This window comes from Myotis brandtii, unplaced genomic scaffold (assembly GCF_000412655.1).
Source record: "Myotis brandtii unplaced genomic scaffold, ASM41265v1 scaffold344, whole genome shotgun sequence".
Classification (NCBI taxonomy): domain Eukaryota; kingdom Metazoa; phylum Chordata; class Mammalia; order Chiroptera; family Vespertilionidae; genus Myotis; species Myotis brandtii.
Window position 1 is genome coordinate 1,294,039 of NW_005363247.1, and position 20,324 is coordinate 1,314,362.

General features: G+C 35.2%; 1 protein-coding gene across 6 annotated transcripts in view; it reads right to left on the minus strand.

Annotated features, from left to right (window-relative positions):
• Positions 1-20,324, minus strand: part of TMEM161B (transmembrane protein 161B) — a 75,441-nt gene that overhangs the window by 18,197 nt on the left and 36,920 nt on the right. For all 6 annotated transcript variants that reach the window (XM_014543947.1, XM_014543946.1, XM_005871485.2 and 3 more), the window contains one exon: positions 15,830-15,986. In XM_014543947.1, coding sequence (XP_014399433.1) covers positions 15,830-15,986 — 157 coding nt within the window. The remainder of the gene's footprint in view (positions 1-15,829; positions 15,987-20,324) is intronic.

The window sequence follows — 20,324 nt, forward strand, 5'->3', positions numbered from 1 at the left end:
TATATATTTTTTTTTTTCCAGTATTTTGAATAAATTACTTCTTTAGTATAAGAAATAAAATAAACAAACAAACATAATTGATTTATAATTATTACTGCCACCAAATATTCAGCAGCTTAACACAAGGTTATCTTGTTCAGTTTAACTCTGCAGTACTCTGGATATAGAACAATACAGAAATCTAAAACTCTACTGAAGTTAAAAAGCTAATCCGCATAGTATACGTTTTCCCTAAACATATTTGTGAGTCTTCTTCCAATTTTGGCTAAAAGCTACTAAATAATTTATAAGCAATAAAAGCATACTGCATCAATGCAGTATTCTGTAATATTAAGCTTAAGTAGAATTGTCAAATTAATAGAGTATCAATTTCAATTAGAACGATTAATGGGGGTTTAACAAAGTACATTTACTTTCCATGTCATTTTAAGCTACAATGAGAATTTTTTAAACCTTCCACAACTTAATCATTGCATTCACACTACCACTATTTTTTCTTTTTTTCTATGAGAATATAATTCATTTCAGAGTTTCTGCATTTTTGCTCTCACATCAAAGACAAACACTGGTAGTCTATAGTTGGTTAAAGTACTAAAGCATTTCCAAGGAAAAAAAATTATGAAGACTAAATATCCAAACAGGACTCTCTGACAGTACTCAACAGTCTCCAGGTAAGAGAGATAAAGCAGGACCTGCTCCACCATTCGTGCAAACTCAACCCATTAACCTAGTGAAAATATATGGATTATAATGACAGAAGCCAAGTGTGTGTGTAGGCAGAAAAAAAGGTTGCAAAGCATTAATCTAAAATATCTTGCATAATCTAAGCTTTTGGAATAGTTTTTTGGTTAACCAAGGTGATAAACACATTGTATTTTAAATTTACATTATAATTTATATTTTAACAGTTAGTAAGAAAGAAAAACTACAAAGTTAAGATTTCTCTGCTTAAACTTTCTAACTTCTCTTCATAGGTGAAACATATGAGTCTATTACACAATTATTTTAAAAATTAAGCAATTTTAAAAGTATAATCTGATTTTATGATTAATAAGTGATATTAATCATTTCTGTGAAAGTTGAAGCCAGGTTAAATGTGAAAAATATGAAAGCAAATAACAAAGAAAAAACAGTGAGTTTTAAATAAAATACTACTGAAACTTTTCCCCTTGCAAATGGCTTTTGTTATAATGATGTAAAGAATCTATTTTACAAGTCTTAAAAGAAACTTCATCTAACTTTCAACATTCAAGATAGAATTTATGAAACATAAACATTGGTAAGAAGAGTGATAATAAGAATCTAAAATACAGATGCTCAAACTTTTCCCTTTAGGATATTCTAAATCCCATGTTCCTAACTTATTTCTTCTCCAAAACTTAAAAATAAAAGAAATAAAACTGGTGGTTCCTTTTACTAGTAGAATCAAACACAACAGATCCATCTCTTTCTTGGCATTATAACGAAGAACTTACAAACTGGGAGGCTAAGGAAAAAGAAACTAAAAAACAAAATATAAAAACTCCAGAACCACAACTGAACCACTTTTGAGACCTGGCTATGATCTTTTTCAATGCCTGAAGGCTCCAAGTACAGGTTGGGAAAAAACTGCTTTATATTTTACTGAAAATGGATACTGGAATCTATAAGTGAAAAATTTCCCATTTATTTAGTTACACTAAACAGCAAAATAACTTCTTTAGCCAAAACTGCTATCAAACAACCAAAATGAAATTTCTCAAAGATTGTACCCACTACCAAGCTTTGTTACCATAGAAATGAATTACAAAATATGTCAACACTGCCCTGGCCATGGTTAGAGCAACAGCCTGTGCACCGAAGGTTCTTAGGTTTGATTCCTGGGTTGCAGGTTCCATACCTGGCCCTGGTCTGGGAGCATGCAGGAGGCAACCAACTGATGTGTCTCCCTCACATCAATATTTTCTCTCTCTCTCTCCTTCTCCACCCCCTTCCCTTCCTCCTTTCCACTTTCTCTAAATATCAATGGAAAACTATTCTCAGGTGAGGGTTAACATGAATGAATGAATGAATGATGTCAACACTAAAAGAAAAAACATCTACAAAACCAGATGCAGCTTTATTCCTGAAGCATAATCTTCCTTATGTCATTAATACTTTAATCTAATATAATCCTACACCACAAACACCTAAAATCTTATAATCCCTGCATCCTCAATTCATATTGAATATTGGGTAAATCTTACAATCAAGAATTTATTGAGTCTCATATTAGAACAGAACCTTCCCATAAACCACAATGTAAAATACATATACAATATTCAATTAATACTATCACTTGGCTATGCCCATATGTTCAAGCTTTCATTCATTAGTCCACAAACCTCCACCTAAACCCAAATGGTGTATTTACCATCTCCTAAATGTAACAGCTATATAAATCTTTGGTCATAACTTGTCATCAGAATTACCCTCTTCCTTTCTACCTACCTAATAAGACTGAAGCTCTACATCAAGCATGTCGAACTCAAAAGCCAACACGGGCCAAATAAACAAGGTTTAAGTTTATGTGGGCTGCAAAAAAACAAAAGCTTCAATTTTCAAAAAAACATAGGTATACTTCAATAGAGACATGCTGAAAACAAAGGGCCGAAATAAATGAGTAATCGTTAACATAAAATAGAACATTTTAATAAAAATTAATATTTTTTCTTGAATATTAACTTACCAGACACTGAATAACTGCACAAATTAATAGGCATAACACAAATAAACCTATTTTTATTGTTCTCTAAAAGCGAAGTATTTCCTGTTGCACACACCAAACAAGTCAGTCCAAGGCTAATGACATGGCAATCGGCTGCTAAAATATTCGCTGCTAGTATTAGTGGAGAGAAATGGTGCGCCTGCGCGTAAGGCACATAAGGGAAATGAATGCAACATGATTATAGTACTCAGTCATTAGCGAATGTTGTAGTTCGTTATTAATTATTATGTATAACAGGATATTGTAAAAATTGTTACAAAATTTTTATTAAAATGTTTCTTACCGTTATATTGGCTGGGCTGCAAAAATATTCATAGTGGGACGGGCTGCGAGTTTGACATGCTTGCTCTATAATTACATCCGTCATGAAGCTTACCTTTACCTCTCCAGCCCAGACCATTGTTTTCCTCTTCTAAACTCAAAGCACTTACTACTATAATTTACTTGCCAAGTACATCATATTGTAGTGTGACAGAGTTATAAAGAAAGCATTCCCTTGCCCAGCTGGCGTGGCTAAGTGGTTGAGTGTAGACCTACTAACTGGGTCAAATTCGATTCCTGGTCAGGGCACATGTCTGGGTTGCACATCCCACACTGGTTGACCCCAGTGTGGGGCGTGCAGGAGGCAGCCGATCAATGATTCTCTCTCATCATTGATGTTTCTATCTCCGCTCTCCCTTCCTCTCTGAAATCAATACTAAAAGTGTATTTAAAAGAAAGAAAGAAAGCATTCTCTAGATCTAGACTGCCTGGCTGAATCTTGGTTCTACTCTTACTATGTGATCCTCTGAGTGAAGTTAATTTACTTTCCTTTGTTTTCAGTTTCTTCATTTGTAAAATACAACTAATATATCCACCACCTCAGGGGGCTGTTCTGAAAATTAAAGATGCCTTTCTAGTTTTCAGCATTAACTTGTTTTTGATATAACTGAATAAAACACCAAACTTCAAATATCAAAAATATGGGAATGTACACAAGGACAAAAAAGCTAAATTAATTTTTACTATGGATACAATTCTTAACTGTGTTTAAATCTTTTGAAAATGTTATCTATGCGGTACAAGATTCTACAAAACTGAGCAGTGTGGGTACAAAATGAAAACACATGTAGGAGTTGACCTCTATATAAGTAGAAATTGGACTCCCAACTTTCCATTACTTTCCTGTGCAGCCAGGTAACAAACTCCACTCTGGCTCCAGCAGAAGTCTAAGATTAGCCCCTGAAGAAACTGAATCCGAGGTACAGCAGAGTTTAGATTGCGGCAACTGTACTCAAAACAGAAAAATTAAGTAAAAGTCAACATACTCAAAGGCACATTCGCCTTTGAAACATGCACACAGGCTTGTACACTCCAGGCAGGAGATTACTCTCCTCTACAGACATTAGCTTCAGCATCACCAAGTCATTCTTCAGTGAAGCTAACCAAACCCTATTTGCACAGAGTTTCTAAACTGCTTAAATATGAAAGGAAAGCCAAGAATCCCCAGACATTAGAGCAGGGGTTAGAAAACTTCTTCTGTAAAGGACCATATAGTCAATATTTTAGGCTTTGTGGGTCACATACAGTCTCTGTATGTAGCATAGTCTTCTGTTTTTAATTTTTCAAAACAACCCTTTAAAATTTTTAAATCCATTCTCAGCTCCAGAGCTAAAAAAAAACAGGATGCAGCTCACATACAGCAAGCCATAGTTTACCAACCCCTGTATCACAGCATAGCATTTTATATAAAACAACAAAGAGAAAAGTCCAGGGGGAAAATAACTTAGGAGATAAGAGAGATGATAAAGGCAGAAGAATGTATGTCATATATATATATAATCTATATGGGCTACATCTATGTTTCATAAAGCTAAGCAAAGATAAATTCATCTTTGAAATATGAGCAAGACGCTATGGAAAAAGAATGGTTAGATATTTTTTTAAAAGCTCAGAAAAATTAAAAATGGGACAGGCAAAATTTTTAAAACTAGATTTGAAAGATAAAGTTGAGGAAAAGTTCCATCAAGCAGAAAGGGTACTAATTGAGAAGATCAGTCCAGGAGGTAAACTATCTGCCTAACAAAAGAGAGAGAGAGAGAGAAATGGGTGGGGGAGATTATAGAAGGAAAGAAATTATCAGATATAATAAAAAATAATATCCAAACTCAAAATTTCCAAATTAAAAGAGCCTACCAAAAGCCCAGCATAAAGGATGAAAAAAAAATATTCCCTACAAACTACATGAACCTTCAGAAACCAAATAAAAGTAAAACTTCCTGAGAAGAAAAACAATAAAAAACAAGGCATACACAAAAGATTAAATATCATGACATATTTTTTAAGAGCCACTTTTGAGGTAGAGGACAATGGAACAGTATCTTCAAAATTATGAAGAAAAATATTAACAACTTAGACTTACCAATGGATAAAAGAGTATTTAGGCACTTTCAAAACTGAGAAGTCTAAAACTAGTTAGTTACCTCACATGCACACTTTGACAGAAAGCGCCACCAAAACATTTGAACAAACCAGGATAGAGAAAAACACTGAATCCTGGATACTGAAGACTGAACTTGGGAGAAAGGTAAAGGAAATTCCTACAATGACAACAAAAAAAGTCCCAGGATGTCAGTTGTACAGTAGGCCTGAAGAGCAAGCAGCCCAGCTACAAGTCAGAGAACTGAGGTCTCTAAGAAGAGTATCTCCATTTGGGTTAAAAAAAATGAAACTAATAGAAATTATAAGTGACTCTGTGTAAAATATAATGCTCACACATATATTTATATAGGTATAATAATCACTGAATACTGATTTCAGCAAAAACTGTAAAGTAATGCCCTAGCCAGTTTGGATCAGTGGATAGAGCGTCAGCCCCTAGACTAAAGGGTCCTGGGTTCAATTCCCCTCAAGGGCATGGACCTCAGACTGAAGGGTCCTCAAGCTTGCTCCTGGCCCTTTTTTCCAGAGTAGGGGTAGGGAGGGGGACTCTTGGTTTTTAATACAATACTTTTAGTACTTTTTGTCTGTATGAACCATAGATACATATTATTTGATAAAAGTTAACATTTTAGAAAATCCAATCTATATTTTAATAAAGTTTGATCTACAGTGTAACCCTACCCCCACTTTGGAAAAAAGTACATTATATCCTGGAGTTTAATAGAACCTGAAGTTCATACAACTTCACAATGTATGAAGTACATTTGTATGTTCTTACTAATCTTTTTAATCTCATACACTGAGATTATTTCCACATCCTATGAATTAAAATATAGTGAAATGTTAATGATGATTAATATTAACCACCTGTTAGAACTGTTTTCTATGCTTGTGAAACACTATCATCATAAAAAACAAGTTTTCAACACAATCTAATCCTTCACTGGGAAAAACCTGAACAGAAGAGAACAAATACCCAGAACAGAATAGAACAAATATTTAACCTAATTTATAGAGAAGTAAACAGGCAGCCTTTCTGAGAGTTATAATCTCCCTCCAAAGGAAAAAATTCTTGAGTATTTTCCAGCAACAACCCTAATGTGTAACAGCTCATTCCTAGCTGAGAAGTTAAGCAAAGGTTTGTTAAACCAATTGAAGTACGTTTTGGGATTCTATTTTATAGAATCGTCATCATGTTTCAACTCAAAACAAAACTTCTTGTTCCACCAAACTTTTAGAGCGACATGTATTTTACTCCATTTATATGTAAGCCCCAAAAGTAGTACATGGTAGTAGAATAAACAAAAACCTCCTAAAAAGAAAAAAATACTTTTGTTAGCATTACATATATTAGGATACTAGAGGCCTGGTGCACGGATTCGTGCACCGCTGGGGTCCCTCAGCCTGGCCTGTGCCCTCTCACAATCCAGGACCCCTCAGGGGATGTAGTAGTGCACAAAGCAGAAGGCAGCCAGAGAGGAGCCCGTGCCACTCAGCTCATTCCGGCCCCGCTGTGCCTGCAGCCTCCGCTGCTTGGTAAGTTGGTTGAGCGGCACTCCCCCTGTGGGAGTGCACTGACCACCAGGGGGCAGCTCCTGCATTGAGCATCTGCCCCTGGTGGTCAGTGCACGTCTTAGCGATGGGTCAAACGGTCATTTGGTCGTTCAGTCGCTTTGGCTTTTTATATATATAATCTGGCTTTCAATTTAAGAGATCGGAGAAATAACTACTGTGGTATCACGTCTGGCGTTACTCACAGACAACTGTGGTTAACTTTAGTTTGAGATCACTTGTAAAGACATCCTGTATTAGCTAAGATAGCAGCAAAGTTTCTTGTTGAGCTATTTATCTATCAAATTTTTCTAATTATAACAAATTGTTCTGAAATAAGAAAACAAAATCTTGTTCTGCTCTAATACTATAAATATGCTTATTAGCAGTAAGTTATTCACACAGAAAAATAAACTACATCTGAAATACTATAGAAATGGATTTCAAAATAAAATTTCTCTAAGACTTATTTCCTTGGAATGTTTCTTCATAAATTGTCCACAATTGCCAAGTAAATTAGACTTATTTTTCCATTTTATACATAAATACAACCTGATCATGTAAATAATATTGGATAATATACCAAAATAAGCCTTCTATATTTACAGATAATGTATAATAAAAAACATTTACTAGGTAAAATCATGGCATTTATCTATTTTTGTCTTAGTGGGAATAATGGGCAAGCACCTTCACTATGAGTAACCTCCCTCCATCTTTATCCCTCTATTATTTTCATAGATCATTCTGTAGACTTTCATAAAGAATATTATATTAGTAAACTAGAGGCCCGATGCACAAAATTCATGCAAGGGGCTCAACCCTCACAGACGCAGTGGCTTGCCTCGGCCCTCGCAGCCCCAGCTTTATCCGGAACGTCATTCGGCTGTCTGGTCTAATTAGCATATTATGCTTTTGTTATTATAGATATTCAAAATTACATATACAAATAGTTATTTTGTTTTTATTTAATAATTTACCCCCTTATTAATAACCCTTCAGCCCTAGTTGAATGTACTGCCTACTTAAGTGCTAACTTATTTTGCTTTATATTATAAAATCTCAATCCTTAAAGTAAATAGAATGTTAGGGGTAAGATAAATTTTTTTCTGCTATATGTATATTTTTAAAGTTCTAATTTAATATCAACTTTTTTTGCAATTGGAATTTGGTCATAATTTCTACATGCAAATGCAAAAACTACAATGGAAAAGAAACCATGGATAGTTAAAAAGATTACTCAGTAGGAAGTATTTTAAATATATTTATCTTCAAGGTGGAAATAAGAGCTTTCAAATGATCAAAAGGCTTAACTTTAGTTCTAAAATGGCAAATTTCTCTCAAATCTAGGATAACAAATAAAATATACTTACAAAGCTACCAATATGTTTTAACTTAATTTGTGTTCACATTGCTGTAAAGACCCAATTCTTGTATTAAGAAAATGTCTTCTGCCCAACTGGTTTGGCTCAGTGGATAGAGCTTCAGCCTGCAAACCAAAGGTCCCTGGCTTCGATTCCGGTCATAGGCACGTACCTTGGTTGCAGGCTCCTCCCAGGCCCAGGCCCTGGTAGGGGCACATGCAGGAGGCAACCAATCGATGTGTTTCTCTCACATCAATATTTCTCTGTTTTTCCCTGTGTCTTCCCCTCTCTAAAAAATCAATGGAAAAACATCCTCGAGGATTTAAAAAAAAAAGTCTTCTGTACCTTAATATTTTGAAATTATTCAAGATATTTTATCAATGCTTTTTTGAGAAGGAAAAGGATCAAGCAAGATCATATTCTAAAAAATATTTTGTTGCCAATAGACAACTCAAACAGATAGTCTAAGGAATAAACACAGAAATTTACAGAAGTTTCTCAAAATTTATATTATCTTATTGTTTCAATTCAACTAAGTTATGTAACTAAACTTTCATGTAAATTAAAAGTTTTCTGCACTGTTAAAAAAAAAATCTTGTTTTTGCTACCTAACAATAAAAAAACACCGTTTTCCCATTCAAATGGTTAAACCTCCCACATGTATTTTTCCATAAGAAAAGGCAACTAAAATACCCAAAAAAACATACTATGCATTCTCACTGCAAAGAAACCTAGAAACTATACCAAGAATCTGCTATAGTGTATACACTGAAAACTAACAATAAGTACATTGATCCTATGACCTGGCAAGTAAAATCCTTTAAACTGTCTTCCAATGTTAAAAAATGAAACAAAACAACCAACTTGGATAATTTTTAACTGAAATATTTTTTCATATTTTGAGATAAAGGTTTAATTAGTATATTTTAGTTAAAAAGAAAATTAGTTAAAAAGAAAAACCTAAAATTCTCTCATAGATAAACTAAAAAGTACTATGCATATGTAAAACTCATCCCTCAAGAAGCTTATAGCCAGCCAGCCAGCCTCAACCTAGCCCGACTATGGAAGGAAATAATAGCTAAAGATTTTAAAAAGGGCAATACACAGGCTTTCTTTAAAAATAAAAGGAAGCAAGGAAGCAAACAAGCAAGCAAACAAAAAACCTATTATCTAATCTCCTGGATTAAAATAAAGCACAACAACAAAAGTTATTCTTCAACTTTCAGATTCTGAAGGAAAATGATAATTTACAAGCTAAAATAAAAAGTCATACTCAATTATAAACTAATAAACAGAAATATAGCCCTATCTCCCAAGTAAGTTCCCTATATAATGCTAGGTTTCTGATCTGGAAGGTGAATTAATTTGGCAGCATTAATGTCACAGATCTCTAAAAGTTTATAAAAGAAACAAAGCTTTGACACAACATGCTATATACAAATTTTCAAGACAAGAACCTTGGCTCAGATTCAATAGCTTTGACTCTGCTTCTTTCTCACTAGAGACCTTGCTATCTTATGCAGTTCACTTCGGGGTTTAGTGTGTTTTTCTTTTTAATCTAAGACAGACTATTTTTGTAAAGTAAGAATACAGTAATTTAGAATATTTTAAGGAATTTAGAAAAAGTGACTTAAGTTTGCTGTCGTCTATTTCCTACAGCAAACAAATAGAACATTTAAATTACAGACCTTTAGTTTACAAATCTACATACAAAATTGCATATTTAACACAGATAACCTTAGAATTTATTTCATTTTAAATCATTCACAACTTTTTGCTTTGTATAAATGTCTGGAAACCAAGAGAAATTAAAATTTTAAAACACACCCTTAAAAACATATATAATAGGGCTTTGTACATTAAACCATCCACATTGTAAAATACTAGCGCTGTGGAAATGTGACTAATGATCCAGTCCTTTAACCAAATATAATAGGACTACTGAGAAGCTTTATCACTTTGTAGAATAGCTTTCTTCTCACTCAAATTCACGTAATTGATTCAATATTACTCTGTGATACAGCTTATTCATAAGAGAAAGTTCTTTTAAAAAACTGATTGTAGAGTATTTTAATTTTTAGAAGTTTTACTTCCACAAAATCTGTTTTCTTCAAAAACCACTTTTACCTTTTTATTTTTCCTTTATTTATAAATAAAAAATATGATTCACATTATAATATCAGCAGCATTCCTCCAATGTCTAAGACTTCATGGGCCATCTTCCTAAAAAGATAATTATTACAATGCTCCATCCTCACTGTAAGGCTTTCTTTACCTTCCCACACCACGTAACTTGGCATAAATGGAATTGGAACACAAAGACTTGGTCAAATAGATGGTTAGAATTACAAATAGGTAGGAGAATATTTGTTTGGATTTAGAAGACTGGAAGCAGTGTGACAGCTAAGATGCATGTACAACTCAGTTGAAGCAAAAAGCAGAACTGATGACAATAGGTGCTCTGTTTCATGTTCCAAGGTTCAAGATTTTAGGGTTATACCTTTAAAAAAGCCATTCTCATAATTTTAGAGATTTCAAGGTTTTGTAAAAATTTTAATTATTGTCATATATAAGTATGTCAAATACAACAAATGGGGCGGGGGGCCCTGGATAACCATGGAAATAAAAATATTTTCTCCATCACTTTTAAGTGAGCCAATTATTTAAGTTATATATGTCTAATTTGGGGACCACTTTAACAAAGGACATTGTGTAGAGAATTTCTGAATCAACTGATGTATCTGTAACTGCAATTAAGTGGAGCTATTGTCCTATGTAATCAATGGAGACATGTGTTTGACTAAGAAGTAGGCACGTACTACAAGAAAGTAAAGAGGAGCTAGACAGGGGTCACTGCAGCTAGACTGTGTTCATGGGCTATGAAAGGCTTACCAGATATGGTATAACTAAGATGAAAGATAGGCTATAAACAGACTCCTCTTCGGTGTTAATCTGGATATCTGGCATTTGATTCTGATTTCCTGCATGCCATGGAAGACATAGGTCATTCTCTCACATGGTACAAGTTCGAAGAAAAATCACATACCCAAGCATAGACATGATTCTACTTTCCTACTTCCCTATCCCCTTTGTGTAGGGTCAAAGTTAGCAGAAAATAGCCTGGATTCTAAAGCCCTTCAGCCTTTTCTGTCTTCTCTGGGATGGAGAGACAGGCAGCTACTAGATTCTGGCAGGGATGCTATTGTTTGGTGGCTTTCACAAGTGCACTACTTAAAACTAAGCAGAGCCAGTTCAGTACTGAAGATTGTGTGGGACCTTTGCTCTCACATTAGGCATTACTGAGTGAAATGAAAGATGAAATTTATTCCCATAAACAATAACTGGAGTAACCAATTAAGTATATTTTTCTAATTTCTTGGTAAGTAGGTATTAAGGGCTGTATATACATTAAATAAAAGGAAGTATCAAGAATATGCATTTCTATGTAAACATCATCCGACTAAATGGTATTTTCACATATATAATACTATAGAATTAAATAGTAATATTTTAAATGCTCCACTTTTAACTTGCTCTTGAAATTAGCACAACTGACAACAACTTAATCAGTATTTCTATCCAAAACAATATATACTTGTGAAGATGTTGACTCTTAAGGCTTTGCTCTGGCTCTTTTGTTCTAAATTATACCTAAATCAATCCAAAAGAGTCAAGAGAGAAATAGAACAGTGGTGTTGAATGTCAAGTCATATCATATAATTTAAATAAAATCCACTTACAGCTTTAAAATCAGGTTAACAGTCTCTGGTTGAATATAAAAGATGTAAGACATACATTTACACTGCTTATTCCCAAATTCTAACTAAATGAACCATATAGGAAGGAGAGTAAAAATCCCCAAAAGCAAAGAATTGGAAAAAAGGTGACAAGAGAAAAGAGATTTCAACAAAATTTAGAAGACACTAAGTATATAGACAATAACTTCTTTAGGTTTCAGCTTTCTTTGCTATGCTGGATCTACAATAAGGAGGAACCTAGTAAAAAGACAATTCATTCAATTATATATCTGGGAAATCAGGAATTGGAGACAGCAGGTACCTCTGAAGGCAGGGTAGCAGAATGAATGAAAACAGAATGATTGGCTGAATTGAACTTCCCTGATCTTTTCTCTTGCCTAGTCATATAGTTTAGATCCGTGGTTGGCAAACTGCGGCTCGAGAGCCACATGCGGCTCTTTGGCCCCTTGAGTGTGGCTCTTCCAAAAAATACCATGTGCTGACGCACGTACAGTGCGATTGAAACTTCGTGGCCCATGTGCAGAAGTCGGTTTTCGGCCTGGGCGAGTCTATTTTGAAGAAGTACTGTTGATATTTGGCTCTGTTGACTAATGAGTTTGCCGACCACTGGTTTAGATGATGGCCCTTCCCCAACTCTGGCACAATCCGGAATAACTAATGTTAAACCAGAAAAGATTGGGCTTGGGAGTATTAGACAGAACTTGGGGTTACAATGAAGAGCTGAAAACAAGGGAGGGTAGTACACAGACTCACATTTAGATTACTGCCTGCACACTGAATACTGAGTCTCTATGTCAGGGGTCCTCAAATTACGGCCTGCAGGCCACATGCAAATACAAATATGTATTTGTTCCAGTTTTGTTTTTTTACTTCAAAATAAGATATGTGCAATGTGCATAGGAATTTGTTCACAGTTTTTTTTTTAAACTATAGTCCGGCCCTCCAATGGTCTGAGGGACAGCGAACTGGCCCCCTGTTTAAAAAGTTTGAGGACCCCTGCTCTAAGTCTTCTTCCCCAATCAGCTCCTACAACACTGGCTGTCAGACATTCCCCCAAAGATGAGAAAATGCACAAATCTTTTCTGGAGAAAATGATATGCTCAACAACTTGCAGACACTGATATTTAGCAGTTCCTCCCAAGAATGCTGCCAGGCCCTGGCTGGGTAGTTCAGCTGGTTAGAGCCAAGGTTGCTGGTCTGATCCCTGGTCAGGGCACATACAAGAGTCAACTGATGAATGCATAACTAAGTGAAAAAACAAATCAATCTCTCCCCCCAACCCCCCCCCCCCCCCCCGCCCCAACCAGAAAAAAAAAAAAAAACTGTTAAGAAAAAAGAGTGCTACCAGGTCTCCAACTGATCCAATAAAAGTCCCACCAATCAATAAGCTCCCGCCACTTACAAAAAACTTCCAATATTTTCATACTACCCTCTTGAATATAAACAGATACTCAAAGATCATGAGCCATTTGAGAACAATCTATAATAATAAAAGCGTAATATGCTAATTAGACCGGACAGCCGAATGACTTCCAGATGAAGCTGCAGAGATGGGGGCCAAGGCAGAGGCGGTTAGGGGCGATCAGGCAGGTGGACAGAGTGGTTAGGGGCGATCAGGCAGGCAGGCAGAGGTGGTTAGGGGCGATCAGGCAGACAGGCGAGTGATTAGGGGCAATAAGGCAGGCAGGCAGGCAGGCAGGCAGAAGTGGTTAGGGGCCATCAGGCAGGCAGGCGAGCAGTTAGGAGCAATCAGGCAGAGTGGTTAGGGAAGATCAGGCAGGCAGGCGAGTGGTTAGGGGTGATGAGACAGGCAGGCGAGTGGTTAGGAGTGATGAGGCAGGCAGGCAGGCAAGCGGTTAGGAGATAGCAGTCCCAGATTGTGAGAGGGATGTCTGACTACCAGTTTAGATATCCCCCAAGGGGTCCCGGATTGCAAGAGGGTGCAGGCTGAGCTGAGGGACCCTCCCACACCCGTGCACGATTTTCGTGCACCAGGCCTCTAGTCTTTAACATAAATGTGATTAAAACAGAGAGAGGGGGACTAAAAACAAACAATGCAAGGCTCAAATTAAATGTAAAATATATTAATATCCTTAGAAGTAAAAAGATATTACACATCCATGACACGAGTGCTATGGAAATGGAACATTCAAAGAAAAAGGTCCCAATAATTTAAAAAGTAAGAGTTGACACAAAAATTTCAACAGAAGGATTAAAAGAGAAAATTAAGAGAAAAACAAAAAATATAATATAAAATAAAAGGGGAGATAAGAAAATTAAAGAATCATTCAAAGAAATCAAACATCTGACTAACGAGTTTCTAAAAAAACCCAAACCCCCCGCCCCCAGAAAACAGAGAATCTCACCAAAGAGACAATATAAAGCTATGGATAAAAATAGCAGACTAATCATATCTGCTTACTTTTGTCCTCTCCCCAGTCCACACCAAAGTGATGGTAAAAGAATGTTTCTGTTTTTAAATACATCAATACAGTGAATGAACGAAACAAAGCAGTAAAATTTTGGAATCTAGAAAGCTGGCAGATAAGTGGTAAATGATGAGACAGAATGAGGAAACTTAATCAGAAAGCCAAGATGCACTCTGATTTTACTGCAGAACTCCCAGAAAGGATGAGGAAGTGATCAGATCGGGGTAAAAGTGTGAATGAATGTGTTGGTGGTGGTATTAGGAAAAAAGCGCTACTAAACGTAGTTACTTTCAAAAATGTAACCAGTTAAGATTTCCTTGCCTTAAAGAAGTCTGGAGATTTATGCTTTGGTGAGGATCTCCGGCCAATCCAGATGATTCAACAAATTGCTTCACATGTGCTCAGAGCTTCCATTCAGTCTTTTAGTGCCTCACACTTAAACAGGCAAATGTCACCAGATCTCTCTAAGAAGTCTTTAACACAGTGGTTCTCAACCTTCCTAATGACGCAACCCTTTAATACAGTTCCTCATGTTGTGGTGACCCCCAACCATAAAATTATTTTCGTTGCTACTTCATAACTATAATTTTGCTACTGTTATGAATCGTAATGTAAGTATCTGATATGCAGGATGTATTTTCATTGTTACAAATTAAACATAATTAAAGCATAGTGATTAATCACAAAAACAATATGTAATTATATATGCGTTTTCCGACGGTCTTAGGAGACCCCCGTGAAAGGGTTGTTCGACCCCCAAAGGGGTCGCGACCCACAGGTTGAGAACCACTGTTTTAACATGAAAGACAGCAACCAAACCAAACAAGAACAACTTAGAGGGAAAAGATACTGGGCATAAAGAAAATCTTTACAAAATCTATCAGTATCTCAAATAGACACAAGACAATGTAATCATAAAACAAATAGGATTCTATAAAGTGGGAGGAGGAGAAATAAAAAAAAAGCTCTTGAAAATTAAAAATTATAGCAGAAATTAAAAACTCAACTATAGCACTGGGAAGGTTGAGAAAATCTCCCAGAAAATTACAAAATATATAAAAACGAAAACATAAACACACATATAAGAAAACCAGTCTTAGACAACCAGTCTAGGAGGTAATATAATGCTTAGCTATAAATATTTTCATAGGTGTAACTAAAACCGACCACTGATTTAACAAAAAAACAAAAAAAGTCTGTTTACTTTCTGGAAACAGAAGGAAAGGAAAAAAAGGAGAAAGGTGCAATAATATCTAAAATTAAAGAAATACCATTATCACTTAACATTTAAACTTATGGAAGAAATCCTAAAAGAGGTAAAGGTGGCTCGACATGAGACTCAGGAAAGGAAAGGCAGGCAACTGGCGTCTTTCCTTGAATTTCATTTCTAAACATTTACCTCTACTTTGAAATTTTGTCAATTAAATAAAGAGGATTTCAACAAAGAAAACTTCTCTAATGATCTAAATTCTTTTTCAAATAAGAGATGAGATCTAATGGTGTTAGCTACAAAAGGAAAACAAATTCGTAAGTTGATATTAATGATGTTTTGAAGGATACATTGCAAAAGACAAAACAAGCAGGCACCAAACTAAGCTGATATTCATTTCCTGTGTGGGCTTCATAAAAGTGTAGTAGACTTCAGTTACTAGATACACAACTGTAGCAGCCACTGTGAAATCCACCAGCCACTGATACTCTGGAAAGTAATGCAACGCTGAAAAATAAAGGTTAAAAAAAATTTTACTTAAACTTTCATAAACAGCTTAGAAGGGTTTATCTATAATTAACTATAAACATACTAGACTTTATTCTATTTGGTGTTTTGCAATGTAAGGAATACAAATATGAGAATCTAAAAATACAGGAAAGAGACCAAGAATGTTGGTATCCAAAACTAAATTTTAATACCACATAAATGAAATAATTAAAATAAACCTGAAATGATTACCAAAAATTATTTAAATTGTTAAAAATATATGATTGCAAAATGAGTTGGTATTTTCTTAGCTGATTAGCTATATTTTACAGAAGTTATAAATCAAACTTCTTTATAAAGAATCTAATCTATACTTTAGAACAGGGATTTTCAACCTTTTTCATCTCATGGCACATATAAACTAATTACTAAAATTCTGCAGCATACCAAAAAAATACATTTTTGCTCAACTGACAAAAAAAATATATATATAATTTTGGTTCATTCACATAGGACGGCTATTGTCATTGGCTGTTGTTACTTCTTAATTTGACAATCTAAGGGAAAAGAGGTCAGTGCCAAGACTAAATAAGTATGGCATGTTTTAAAAATTCTTGCAGCACACTATTTGAAAATCACTGCTTTAGAATACAATCTAATGTAGACTACTACAGCTTTACTTATATTAATTTCTGTGAGGAATGCTAAACTTTATGTTAGTTATTAATTGCATTAATGGAGGATTAGTAATTTTCAGTTACTGCAGGTTAAAATAATAAATTAATTTACTTTTTAATAAGTTATCTGCTCCTGTAAGAAAAGCTGATGAAATGCCTATAAATTTTCCATAAAACCACACCGTTTCAACAAACTATTCCATTCTTTTTAAAAAAATATATATTTTATTGATTTTTTTACAGAGAGGAAGGGAGAGGGACAGAGAGTTAGAAACATCAATGAGAGAGAAACATTGATCAGCTGTCTCCTGCACACCCCCTACTGGAGATGTGCCCACAACCAAGGTACATGCCCTTGACCAGAATGGAACCTGGGACCCCCTTCAGTCTGCAGGCCGACGCTCTATCCACTGAGCCAAACTGGTTAGGGCAAAACTATTCCATTCTTAAGGGTTTACATTAAAATTAGCATTCTCTGAAAGTATTTATGATTCCCTCTTCCTTTTCATTTCAGATATTCTGGTTTACTTCTGCCCGAGTATAGTCCAAAATATCAACATCATTTTATAGAAGGCCTCCTAAAAATGTGGAAGTAAATCACATACATAAACATTAGTTTGTATGTTCTCACTGGCACATAATAAAACAACCTACATTGCTTTGGAAAATTTTTAGTGATAAAATGTAATGTCTGAGGCTATTTTAAAATCACACTTTTATAGAAAAAGTATTTCAAAAATAGCACTCAAAGTAAGACTTACTTAAAATATCAAAGACAAACTAACCAAACTTACATCATCTCTGTGAGGTAATAGCAAAAATTCCAAATCCTTTTATGATTGAGTAAATTTTTTATTTGGTTCAAGTTACTTTAATTGCTTTAGGTTTTTTTGGTGTGATGTCTAGCTTCTGAACATCAGTAGAAAAAATTTACCCTAAAGTGGTTGCAGGATTCCTACCCTCTTTCCCTCTCTAAAATCACCTAGTGAAGCCTTCTGAATTACTTTCTGGAAGAAGGACAGGGAAATGGATGAAACAGATAGACAGTTATCTGTTGTTAATTTTTATTAACAACTGAAGTCTTCTAATTCTCCATGCCTGCCCACACGCACATAAGGTTACCTCCAGGGAACTTAACAGCAAACAGCCAAGTGACATTCAAATGTTCTTATGCTCCTTAAGAGGAACTTACAATGAATATATAATACTAATTGAGAGATACTTTTAAGATATTCAGGCATCAATAAGATATACATTCAGCAAAAGTACAAATTATACATATTCTTTGCTATATATTTAATCCAAGTATTATATTCTTTTTGTATCAATAATATAATTATATACCTCACCTTTTCATATGATACTGAAATAGAGAGAAAATTTAAGAGTTTATCAAGTCCAGTAATTTCCATTAAGCTCCTGAATACCTAAAGTTCAGGTAAAAAAACTCTCTACTTTTTACCTACACACACAAACATGCATTCACAAATAAATACATCAATAAAAACATAAATCAAACATCTCCCCGTTATTTTGATGAAGTGAACTGCTCTTGATATTTTGTGGCCAGTTGTTAAACTAGTAATATTTGCAATTAGTTCTCGAAACTGTACAAGTAAACAAACCATTGATTAATCTGTGTGCTGAAGCCACATTACCCTAATTTCAATTTTTAAGTTCATTAATAGCCTAGTTCTCGCTGACTGCTTCTGCCACATTCAGTGCGTAATCCTGGCCAAGTTATTTAACCTCTATCTAATGATGGTTGTTGTTTTTTAAACTTTGGTAAGTTATGTACCTCACAGAATGTGAAGATGATTTAATACAGGTAAAGCACTTATAACAATGGCTGATAAATATGGAATTTTAAGCTGTTATTAAAGCAAATTAGCTGATAGTTATTTGATAAATGTTAGTTATTGGTAAAAGTGATGAAGTCTATACTAGAAACCGAGATATGCATATATATTCTTGCATTTATACATGTGTGTGAACATTTTATATAAGTAAGGGTACACACAGGATAGTAAAACTAATGTGACAATTAATAAAAGAAGCCAAAGTGCTTTTAAATGTTTTAAATTATGCATGAAAAACAGTATAAAAGAAAAAAGGATGACATAACCAGTCTTAATGCTAATAGACAATTGACTTAAATTATTTCTCATTGACATTTTTGGGTCCTAGGACACCCTTTCCACATATAGACATAAAATCTTTGTAGATGTAGAATCAACTTTCAAATATATTGAAGCCACTTTAAATCACAAAATAATTCTAAATTTCATAGATGCTAGATGAATTTGAAGGTTTTTCTGGGATGGCAAGATTTAACACAAGAAGCAGGGCCTAATTATTACTTAATGATACTTTTATTCAACACTACCAAAATTATTATTTTTTAAAACACAGGTTGCCCAGCTGGTATTGCTCAGTGGTTGAGCACTGACCAATGAACCAGGAGGTCACAGTTTAATTCCTGGTCAGAGCACATGCCTGGGTTGCAGGCTCGAACCCCAGTAGGGGGTGTACAGAAGGCAGCAGATCAATGATTCATTCTCATCATTCATTTTTCTCTTTCTCCGTCTCCCTTCCTCTCTGAAATCAATAAAAAGTATATTTAAAAAAAACCCCCAAACACATTATTTTAACTCCTCACGTAATATAAACCACTACTTCTCAAACCTACTCAAAAATCAGAACCACTTTGAACATTTTAAAAAAATACAAATTCCCAGGATCCACTTTATATTTACTGCATCTCCAACAGTAGATACGAGAATTCTTTATTTTTAAAGAGCTGCTCAAGTGATTCTGAGGTACAGTCAGGTTTGAAAACCAGTGTTCTGAATATCACATTAGATGACTTTCTCTTCTAGGACTGAAATATTTTCATTTTAAATTTATTATCACTATGGTTATTATATAATTACTAGAGGCCAGATGCACGAATTTGTGCACGGGTGGGGTCTCTCGGGGTGGCCTGCAGGGATTGGGCCCCAGATCATGCAGCCTGCCTGGCACCCCGCCTTGGCCTGGCGCTGCCCCCTCATCTGCTCCACCATCCCGCCCTGGTCCTGCTCTAGTTGGGGCCCATCAGGGCCAGCAATGCCTCCACTGCCGCCCCCCTGCCAGTGCCACGTCACCGACACCTGCCACGTTCCGTGCCGCCCCCTGGTGGTCAGCTCACGTCATAGCAAGAGTCGAATTCCCGGTTAAACAACTTGCGTATTAGGCTTTTATTATGTAGGGTAAACACTTGACATACACAGGAAAAAACTGAATAACTTATTCAGAGATACCCAATGGGTAAAAAGTAAATCTTGAAGAAGTAAAATGTTCTATTCCTAATCCAGTTTATTATTCTAAAATCACTTTCTTTTCTACTAAATGTGAGCATAAAGTTGAATTACTGCAAATATAGGTAATTCAATACAAATGTACAAATGTATTTAATATATTTTTTTATTGATTTCAGAGAGGGAGAGAGGGAGAGAGAGATAGAAACATCAATGATGAGAGAGAATTGGTTGCCTCCTGCACGCCCCACACTGGGGATCGAGCCTGCAACCCAGGCATGTGCCCTCAGCCGGAATGAACGTGGGACCCTTTAGTCCGCAGGCCAACGCTGTATCCACTGAGCCAAATTGGCGAGGGCTACAAATGCATTTTTGCAAGC